Source organism: Erpetoichthys calabaricus, chromosome 5 (assembly GCF_900747795.2).
Source record: "Erpetoichthys calabaricus chromosome 5, fErpCal1.3, whole genome shotgun sequence".
Classification (NCBI taxonomy): Eukaryota; Metazoa; Chordata; class Cladistia; order Polypteriformes; family Polypteridae; genus Erpetoichthys; species Erpetoichthys calabaricus.
This window is the reverse complement of record NC_041398.2, coordinates 156,300,402-156,311,874: the sequence shown is the minus strand read 5'-3', so window position 1 is coordinate 156,311,874 and position 11,473 is coordinate 156,300,402. Positions and strand designations below refer to the sequence as shown.

At 40.3% G+C, this 11,473-nt stretch overlaps 1 protein-coding gene across 12 annotated transcripts in view; it reads right to left on the bottom strand.

The window, feature by feature from the left end:
• Window positions 1–7,961: 7,961 nt before the first annotated feature.
• adgrl3.1 (adhesion G protein-coupled receptor L3.1) overlaps window positions 7,962–11,473 on the bottom strand; it is a 1,303,645-nt gene continuing 1,300,133 nt past the window's right edge. For 8 of the 12 annotated variants that reach the window (XM_051927731.1, XM_028802156.2, XM_051927729.1 and 5 more), the window contains one exon: window positions 7,962–9,905. In XM_051927731.1, the coding sequence (XP_051783691.1) occupies window positions 9,109–9,905 (797 nt within the window). In that variant the 3' untranslated portion in view covers window positions 7,962–9,108. The remainder of the gene's footprint in view (window positions 9,906–11,473) is intronic. The other 4 variants (XM_051927733.1, XM_051927732.1, XM_028802158.2 and 1 more) reach the window with 2 other exon arrangements.

Sequence of the window (11,473 nt, the reverse complement as noted above, 5' to 3'; positions counted from 1 at the left end):
TGCTAACAGATACTGCTGATGGTGATGCTGCCTATGGTGAGTACACTCTAATTGTAGGAAGACTGGCCCTTTAGAAAAATCAACTAGAAGTTGCCATACCTACCTGGAAGGATGAGCCTAGCAGTGGGTGGGGAGTCCATGCCCAGAGGACACAGAACATATAAAGGGACAACCATGCAGTACGACTCGGCAGATCTGGTGCTGGGTGATGACGACACTGCATTTTTGAAGACATCTCACCTGACCCTCGACTCCGGGATACCTGCCGAGGATGCCCTAATCTGATCACCATGCTACAGCTTCAGTTTCACTCATTACCCATGTCCTTTAAACATGGAAAGTGGAACCATGACTCCATGAAATATGCAAGGAATGCAGTGAACTGTCAACCCACCGATGGGTTCATGAAGAAGATAAAGAATGGAAAGGAAGTTGGTCAAGATGACATTTCTGTGGAAGCATTGAGGTGTTTAGAAGAAATGGTAGTGCAGTTTTTAACCAGATTGTTTAATGCAATCTTGGAAAGTGAGAGGATGCCTAAGGAGTGGAGAAGAAGTGTACTGGTACCAATTTTTAAGAATAAGGATAAAATTGCTGAGCCTCAGCATGAAGTCATGGGAATAAGTAGTAAAACAACAATATGGCTTCATTCCTGGAAAGAGCACTACAGATGCAATGTTTGCTCTGAGGGTGTTGATGTAGGAATATAGAAAAAGCCAGAAGGAGTTGTATTGTGTCTTTGTGGACTTAGAGAAAACATATGACAGAGTGCCTAGAGAGGAGTTGTGGTATTGTATGAGGAAGTTGGGAGTGGCAGAGAAGTATGTCAGAGTGGTACAGGATATGTACGAGGGAAGTGTGACAGTGGCGAGTAGTCTGTGGTAGGAGTGACGCATGCTTTCAAGGAAGGGGTGGGATTTCATCAGGGATCAGCTCTGAGCCCTTTCTTATTTGCAATGGTGATGGACAGAATACATGTGTGTGAATGAGAGGGAGGTCAGAGAAAAGGTAAGGAAGCAGGGAGTAGAGTTTGGTGAAGACGGATGAATTTAAATACCTGGGATCAACAGTACAGAGTAATGGGGAGTGTGGAAGAGAGGTGAAGAAGCGATTGCAGGAGGGTGGAGTGATTAGAGAAATGTGTCAGGAGTAATTTCTGATAAACGGGTACCAACAAGAGTGAAAGGGAAGGTCTACATGACAATAATGAGAATAGCTATGTTATATGGGATGGGGACAGTGGAAATGACAAAAAAACAAAAGACAGAGCTGGAGGTGGCAGAGTTAAAGATGTTAAGATATGCATTGGATGTGACAAGGATGTACACAATAAGAAATGAGTATGTTAGAGGGTCAGCTCAGTTTGGACAATTTGGGTACAAAGTCTTAGACGCGATGGTTTGGACATGTGCAGAGGAGATATGCTGGGTATATTGGGAGAAGGATGTTAAGGATGGAGCTGGTTTATGGATGTTGTGAGAGAGGACATGCAGGTGGTGGGTGTAAAAGAGCAAGATGCAGAGGATTCAGAGGATTAACAAATGTGGAAATAGACGATCAACTATGGTAACCCTTAATGGGAGCAGCTGAAAGAACAAGAATCAGGTGACTGACCATCAAGGCAAGAATGAAGCCAGGTTCTTGTCCCGTGCACCAGTTAGCACGAGATATATAAACTGGCACACACCTACCTCCTGGGACACACCTTGGCACTGAAAAAATCCTGGAGCAGATCATAGCATACTTGTATTGTCCCAGAGTTCACAAGTAGGTGCACCGTTTTTGCAAGTGCTGTCCGGACTAGCACAAATACCGTGACAGGACCACGTCCCTCTCGTGTTGTTTCCACTAATTGACTTTCCACTTGAGCGGATTGACACAGACATTGTCGGTCCACTCAAACCTTCCACATGGGGTCATAAATATATCCTCATCCTAGTTGATTATGCCACCCGATACCAAGAGGCTGTACCCTTATGGGTGCTTAACTGTAAGTCTAGTAAGAACTAATAGGGGTCTTTTCTCACATTCCTATCCCCATGGAAATCCTCAAAGATCAGGGTAAACCTTTCACATTGTACACCTTCAGGGAAGTCGCCAAGTTGCTCCGTTATCAAGCACCTCAAGACAACCAATTAACACCCCTAGATAGATGGACTGATTGAGCATTTTAACCAAATACTGAAACAGATTCTGAGGAATGTGTTACAGACAGATGGGAAAGACTTGTACCAGCTTCTACCTCTTACCTTGTTTGCCTTCTGCGAGGTACCACGGGGCTCTAAAAGGTTCTCCCTCTTTGAGCTCCTGCAAAGTCAACAACCTCAGGGATTAGTTAACCTATTTAGAGAGGATTGCGAGGAAGAGGAGGTCCTACCCTCTCAGAAAATACTAGAGCTTAGAAATACTAAGTCTCCAGTTTACACAGTTGCTCTGCGTGACCCCACCCTCTGGTGAAGTAGTATCTCAATCCTGCCCAGCACACACAGGCTTGGCCCTACACAGGGGCTCCCAGATTCTTGAACTCTCTCTGGATGATGGATTGGTCCTGATCCTCACATCACACTCTAAACTCCTGGCCACTTGCAGGGCCCATACAAAATATGAGAGTGCAAGGGGCTCACAGATTACTTAGTATACCATGTGAACTTCTGGAAACCCTGGGTGGACCACAACCCTGGCAACTCAATAGCCCTCATGTGCTGTTCTTTCACATTGATGCCAAAAAATTACCTTCTTCTTCTTCTTTTGGCCGCTTCCATTAAGGGGTTTCACAGTGGATCACTTTTTTCCATATCTTCCTGTCCTCTGCATCTTGCTCTGTTACACCCATCACTTGCATGTCTTCTCTTACCACATTCATAAACATTCTCTTAGGCCTTCCTCTTTTCCTCTTTCCTTTTCTTTTTCTACCCATCACCTCCTCATCTCGTCTACTGCCTTCACCAACATGTCCATTGAAATCTTCTCCAATCACCACTTTCTGTCCCTTGAGTACACTGTCCATTACTTTATCCAACTCACTCCAGAAATCTTCTTTCTCATCCATCACACACCCAATTTGTGGGGAATATGCACTAACAACATTCATCATCACATCTCCAATTTCCAGCTTCATAATCATTACTCTGTCTGACACTCTTTTCCTCTCCAAACACTCTTGGCATACTGTTCCTCCATAATAACCCCTATCCCATTTCTCCTTCTATCCACACCATGATAGAACAATTTGAATCCACTTCCAATCCACCTGGCCTAACTCCCCTTCTATTTAGTCTCTTGCACGCATAATATATCAACCTTTCTTCTCGCCATCATATTGGCTAACTCTCTCCCCTTACCAGTCATACTGCCAACATTCAAAGTTCCCACCCTCAGTTCCACTCTCTTTACCTTCCTCCTTTCCTCCTGCCTGAGGACACGCTTCCACCCTCTTCTTCTCCTTCTTGGGTCAACAGTAGCCCAACTTCTGCCAGCACCTTCTTGGCTAACAGTACTGGTGGCGGCCATTGTTAACCCGGGCTTCGACCAATCCAGTATGGAAGTCTGTATTGTTGTTCGCATGTTGATCTGGCAAAATTTTATACCAGATGCCGTTTCTGACCGTGGTAGTTGACCCCAATCCCAAACCATGCTGATCACCCATGATATTGTGACAGAACCAGGGGTTGTGGTCTGAAAATGTCTGTACCATCTCCTGGAAGCAAATTAGGCAGATGTCAAGCTAGAAGTGTATCAGCTCTTGGACCTTGGTGTAATTGAGGCCAGCCATAGTCCATTGTCCAGCCTGATAAGTGATAGTCCCAAAGACAGATGAAAGTTGCCGGTTTTGTAACAATTGCGCTGGCTTAACCAAGACTCCCAATTCAACGCCTATCTCATGCCCAGAGTGGATGACCTCCTGGAGCTCCTATGGAAGACCTACTGAATGCCCAGTATCTGTCCACCCTTAAAACGGCAAAGGGCTATTGGAAGATCCCCAAGACCGATGTGGCAAAAGAAAAAAACATGTTCAGCACTCCATGAGGCCACTGACAGTATTTAGTTTTACTTTTTGGGCAACATGTGGCCCCAGCAACCTCCTAGTGTCTGGTGGACAGTGTGATGGTGCAGGTCGGTCCCACATTACCAGTTGCATCCATTTGAACCCGCATCACTTGTAACATACCTGAGGGATGAGCCAGCAGATGAGGACACTCCCACACAAAGCAAAGTGTTGTTGCAAAAGTGCTACAGTACTTTTATTAAAAACAATCAAAAATTTAAAAGTGTTCAAACGAAAGTGAAATGCTCAAAACTCTTCAATAAATAAATAATCCTTTAAACCGGTAACTGTCCGTGAGTTAAAAATCCAGATTAAAATGAGATTAAAACCAAGAGTCAGCGGGACCTTCATATTCTGTCAGACAAGTGCAGACAAAAGCAGCCATTGTCCTCACCATCTGAACCCCATCTCAGCTGCCTCCAAGAGGCGCCATCCAGATGGCTCATGGTCAATTGTCCTCCCATCTTCCTTCTAACACCCCGGCGTACCTTTGGGGTAGGACTTCCTCTCAATCACACCCCACTCCTCACCAATAAAAAAGTGGGGATGATCTGACTCTAGAGCACCAATTCTTCACTTCCTTGCAGGCCTATGACCACTCTGCCTCGCACCCACATTGCTTGGCTCACCCTGCCTCCCTCCATGATACTGTTCTCATGGCTATCTCTCTCAATCTTTCTCATTTTTTTTTACATCTTCTTCTGTCCTGTGCAGGTTCCTCTTACACTAATGGGGCACAGGTTTATTGACACACCCTCTGAGAAATTAATGAGGCATTTCCCTAACACGCTCAATCACATGAGTGTTTGCGATCAGGCAGACACCCCCTGCCATCCTCTGAATGAAGCTGAATAAAATCAAAGAACTACAGACCACTTATCAGAGACAGTCTGCTACAGCCCCCATAATGCCTATAATGCTGCCTACCTAGAAGACATAGTCACCTATTCCACCATCTAGACAGATCATCTGCATCATGTTTCAAATGTTCTTCATACCAGCTGCGATGCCAACCTCTGAATCAATCCACAGAAATGCTTTTTTGGGCCAACCAAGGCTAAATATTTAGGCTACATGGTGAGCGGAGAGAGGATCAAACTGCTGTGGAGCTGCCCAACAGAACTGACCCCAGCTGCAAAAGAAAGAGACAGATGCAGGCTTTCCTTGGACATGTTGTTTATTACCATTGGTTTGCGAGCTGTTCCTCTAATATAGCTCATGAAAAAGAAGGCACCCAACATGTTGACGTGGACCCCCGTTACTGAGGTTGCATTCTGTGACTTAAAGATGGCCCTAATTTCAGGTCTTGTGTTGCTGTCTCCAGAAATTTCTCTCCCTCCCAATCTCCAGACTGACACCTCAAACACCTGTTTCATTGCCATGCTGAGCCAGGTTGTGGATGGAGCTGAACACCCCATCATGTATCTTAGTCTGAAATAACTAGACCAGAAGACGCTGTATGCAGTGATTAAAAAGAAGGCCCTCACCATCAAGTGGGCCATCACTCAGGTCCAATATTAACTCTTCTGAAAAGAGTTCAGGTTATGGACCACACCCCCTTCTAGTGGTTCTGTTCCCAGTGAGGCTCAAAGCCCAGAGTTACATGTTGGTTTCTGAGTCTCCAAACATACAAGTTCATGCTCTTGCAAAGATGAGGAAGTCTCCATGCCAAGTGCTAAGCTGGTGGGGGTGGGGGCAGACAATGTCATGCATGTGCATCTGTGGATCTCAACACAGGCTCTGCCAAGGTATTTAATGACCCACTGGACTATGAGGATGCTCTACCACTATAGCGCAGAGAATTGCCCAGTGTGTGCACCTAGCCCCGTACTTCCAGTCCTGCGAGAACAAAGCCACCAGATTCCCAGTACGCGGCATCATTTGCAAGAAGGAACTACCGCTAATCAGACCGCTCAGTCCAAAGTTGGAACAAAGCAATGATGAGCATTAATTTTATTTTTGCTTTTGCATTAAATGGGACGACCTGGTTGGTGCCCTAAATCATCCTGGGGTTTTCTGTCATTCCTGTACCCAGCCATAATTCCAATCAATGAAAGTTATGCTATATAAAGTACCTGTGAGGTACCACCTAGAATACTGTGTGCAATTTAATTCATACTGCATTAGTGTTGTAGCGGTACAAAAATTCTGAGTTTGGTATAGATATCAAATTTCAGATCTCAGCATCGGTACCAAATTGGTTCTGAAGGCAAACAATGGATTACTTCAGCCTTCCCCCAGCCTCCCAATTGCAATGCACCACATTATAATTCATAGCCACCTCTCCGGTGTGCCACACCATGCAATGCTTTAGGCATTAAATCTTCATGAAGATGTGATAACTTCAAATCAATAAGGGCAATGGAACCCACTGTTAAGCGCATCAAAGCAAAAAAACAGCCACCTACCAGTTGTGTTACACCATGAACCACATTTAAGCAATAAAGGGAGAAGGGAAGACCCAGTGAAGTCACAATTGCTTTGAAGCAATAAGGGGAAGGGTTTCCTAGTTAAGTCCAGAGTGCATCATAGCAAAAAGGAATGACTCTTCATCAAGCCGAAAATACCAAAATGTTGTTACTATACCATTTTTATTATTAGGTTTTTCAACATTTTCCATTACCGATATACCGTGCTATCATATGCTGCATAAAATAGCAGTAGAAGAAGTTCAGAAAGATATTTATATTTAGCTCATGAATTTATCCTTTCTGACTTATTAACAAAATTGCATTGTATAGTCCTTTCTATATGTCTAAAAATGGACTGCTGACCATTTAAATAAATTACTCAAGGCTGCACAGTGGGTTAATAGCAAGGACCAAACCAGCAACATGGTAGTATACATAGCTTTAGCCCATATACAATACACATTCTGTTTGGACTAAACCATCTTGATTTAAGAGCATGTATGCATATATAGCTGTTACTTTGTAAATACAGAGACCACAGGACCAGACCCAAAACTCTGTACTCTTGTAGCAACTTCCACAAAATACACTTTTAAAAGCACATATATACAAGATTGGCAAATTCCCATAACACCTCAAATATTAGTGCAAGAGCAAAGACTTAGTTTACACAACCACAACAGAATCCTCATGGATCTGAGTCTCCGTCCAATACCTTGACATAGACTTTACCACAGAGAAAAGTAACCCAGTTCTGTTTAGATCTGGAAAGCCATTCCCTCCAAATCATGCCCTTCCAGGAATTTCAGTCATTCTCCATGTAAGCATCTTCCAGTGGTATAATAGAAACAGTAAATAAAGAATTTTGAGCATCAAATCCAATGTCTCCAAAAAGACTGAATAGTATATAGGAATACATGCAAACAACAGTCAAATCTTTTCTTCATTGGAACTCTTAGTTTCACTGAAGAAATCTTCTCATGTCATTGTCATAAACTGGAGAGTTCCTAAGTATAAAAAGTACAGGAAGGATTCAAATGCTATCTAGAGGGGGGAAGACTGTCAAACCCTGGCTAGTCAAGAAAGGAGCAAGTGAAGAAATGTTATTAAAAAAAGAATACAGTAGGTCTTTAAAGCTCTTCATTTGCCCTCTTCTGCTGAGATTTATTCAATGAAATGAGAGATGTCCTGCTGTATGAGGCAGGTTACATTACAACCACAAAACATAGCATATTCAAGAAACATGATAGCAGATAATAACCACTGATGGTGCTTGAAAGACTGAAAAATAGGATACCATTCATCCTGCCAGATAAAGATGATCTTCTGTAGGCTGCAATAGTGCTTTTTCTAATGACTGTGATTTATGACCTAAGTGTTGCAAATATTCTAACTCTTTACAGTATAGGTAACATGAGAAAAGCAAGGTAAACCACAAGTCTGATAAATAATGAATATTGTTAATACAAAATTAAATATTCAAGAAGAACACAAAAACACATATCTTGGTTATGAATTGCTATAAATGTTCATCAGTCATTTATTTGTTGGAGAACAAGTTTCACTTTAACAATGAGGTCATTCAACTTGGAAACCATACAAAATGGATAAAAAAATCATCTTTCCTGCTGAATTGTTACACTGTTGTGGTCAAATAAATATATTTTGCTAGAAAAAAAAGTAGTCACATCCACTGCTTTTAAGGAAACACTAAATTATTTCCAAATTTATACAACTGCTAGGAGAAACAAGGAAAGGTGATTAAAGTTATTAGTTCTTGTTACACAGAGCTCACAGGCTCCTCATATTTCTTACATAGAAGACTAGTAACCTAACAAAGGACAGGTCTCTGTTCATTTCATTCAACAGTAATTTAATAAATGGTTTAGCTTTGCTTTAAAATCTTTGTTTGCTTTAACTGTTGTTGAAACATCAATAGATTTACAAACTACTCTGTGAAGAAATTAAACATGAACTATTAAGAAAAAGGTGATTAAGTTATACAAAACCAAACTTATATATTTTCAACGGTGATTTAAACAATAAAAGGCAGAATTTGATTTTTCTTTTAAAAACCAATTGGTAGACAATTTCTGCAAGACCAACACAACAGAAAAAATGCTAATAACTACATTTACAGAGACAGTTTTTTTAAAAAAAACACTGTTATGTGCAATGCTCGTATTTGTACATTATATAAAAATGCTTGGAATTTTGTGTTTTTCTGTAATTCAAATTAAACATTGAGGTATACCCTCCAGTTACATAAATATGGTTTTGTTACGATTTTTTTTTAATTAAATGAATATTTGCTGCAGAAATCATAAAGAATCAATAGCTTGCTTTCTCAAAACTATAAAATTGCCTCTCGCATGTATTTAATATTGGACCATAATGCTTCACAATATTATACAAGTATCCATTAGTTTCAATGACGTAGTAGAATATTCAATTCATTTCTTCATTTTCCTGCTCAAAACAAATTAATTGTTCTCTTGTTAAATGATACATAACAAAATTTATCTCCCTATATTTTAGAAAATAACATTTCTTTTTGTTCTATACTACCAATCAAACTGTGGGAATACACAGAGAATAATATCCCGTGCTTTATGAGAATCAGAATAAGCAAACACAAATAAGGATTATCGTCTATAGGCTAGTGACCAAGTGAAAAGGTTCTGTTGAGTTTTTGTCCAGAGAAATATGTTCTTTTTTGGGTGTCACAAAAAAACCATCACTGCTGCCTCGACCAAGTTGGTAGTAAGTATGCAAATGATGGATATAGTTTCTGGAGCCAAGATTGGGCATACTTTTATAGTAAACATCCTCAGCATCATTGTTTTTGTTCGGTACAGGTTCACTTTTTATTATGGTGCCATTTGTTTCTTTGACAGGCAGACCACCTAAAGTTGGCATACTAGTATAAATAGTATCTTTGTTTGTAGGTGGCTGGTGTTCTGCATGCTCATTGATTAGCAAAGAAAACAAACTCTCACTGTTCTCCTGAGGTAAACATATTTTGGAGATGTTGTGGGGCTGATTGTTTTCTATTGAATGTGCTCTTTGTGGAACAAGTGGAGCATCAGATGCTTCATGAATCAGTTCAATATCCAAGTTATTCGTATGATCAACATTGTTTTCATTACGTACAATGGAATCATCTTCATTGTCATTGCGAATACGATTAACAAATTTGTTCATAAAATTTCTGTTATGCTCAGTGGTCAGTTTGTGACTGTTCAGATAGGAAGGAATATAATTTGATGTGAGTTCCTTTAAAATTTTTTTTTCTAATGTAGCTTCGCTATGGTTATAGCTTCTATCAATTATCTGGACACAGTCACTCATGAAATCTCCAGCAGAAATGTTATAGTGGTTGCTGTGGTTACCATTCAGTGGTAGAGTATCCATGACACTTGTATCCCTGGCATTGTTCAGTAGTCCCTCTGAAAGATATGAAAATATACAGTATATAGTTAATTATAGAAAGTATATTAATTACTGGATGTAGTACATAAGAAAAATATCGCTATTCCAGGCTTGAGAACATCTTGAGGACATATGAAGAAATGCAAACATGCAGACAAACATCTTTTGAACTCCTGATCCCAAAGGAAGTTATTATATAAATTAAAACAATTCTTAAAAGATAAGTCAAAGATAGTGGAAGACTTAGGAATTACCAAAAGTCACATTGGCGGTAATGACAGTGTTCTTAAAAGTTCCCAGCAATCTCCAAAAGAAATATTATGTAGTATTCTTAAGTATAAAGAAAATGGCCTTGAAAGACAGATGGATGGACAGGTAGATTTAATGGGTGGAATAAACTCAGCTCATTAACAATTTTCATCTAGTGATGTGAGCTGTTGACAGTATGTATGCCATAATAATCTTGGGTTTTAATGGCCAATTCCTTTAATAAAGTCTATAAATAAATATGCATATGTTGCATAGTATATTGTATTATTATTTTGAAAAAAATAGGAATTTCTATAGTGCTCTGAGCCTGTAAATGTAAATGGTTAAGCAATACAAATGAAAAATATATAGAATAAGATACAGAATTTAACTCAATTGAATTTGGTTATAGATGTGCATAGTTTTTATAAGACCTGACCAACAAGTAGGGCCCAATAAAAAAGTGACAGACAAATCCATGCTTCCAAACCAAGAATATCTGAAATATTTTATACACCAGTCCTGTTTCAGAAGACAGAGGACAGTAGAACGTCATATATCGAGTCTCATAGAATGATGCTCTAGAAGTGTAATCTTCAGAGGCAAGAGAGAGAAGCAGAGCATGGTATCTGGGAAAGAATCAAAAAACATTTCCTATGGGTTACGCAATTCTCTCATAGTGCTGCAAACAGAAGTGCAGTGACAAATGCATTAAGCTAACTGCTTTTGGAGATGTTGGAAAGGATTATATAGTACAGGCTCAGCTTTATCACCACAAGTTCGTGGTTTCCCCTTCATTTATGTAATTTGTGTAGTGTTTTTCATCATGTTTAATCATGCTACATATATTGAACATTTTATTTATGTCATTTGAAAATCTATATATTTGGGTGGTGCATTGTTAGCTCCATTGCCTCTCATGAAGGAGACAGGATTGCATGTTTCCCTCACAGTCCAAAAACATGCAGGTTAGGTGGATTGGTGATGCCAAATTGGCTGTAATGTGTGTGTGGAGGGTGGGTGTGTGTGTGTGTGTGCGTGTATGCGTGTGTGTGTGCGTGGGTGTGTGTGTGTGTGGGGTGGTGTTCACCTTGAGATGGACTGGCAATTTGTCAAGGGGAGTGTTACTGCCTTGCGCCGTATACTTGCTGAGACAGGCTCCAGCCCCTATGTCACTGTTCAGGATTAAGCAGATTTAAAAAATAGTATATTGTGTATATATTTCCTGTATACACAAAAACCCTTAGGGTTACTTACTATCTATGTGCTTTTGCTGTTGCACTCATTATTCTTGTGTGCATTTGTCATTTTACTGTTTTGTTTGTGCACTTTCCTT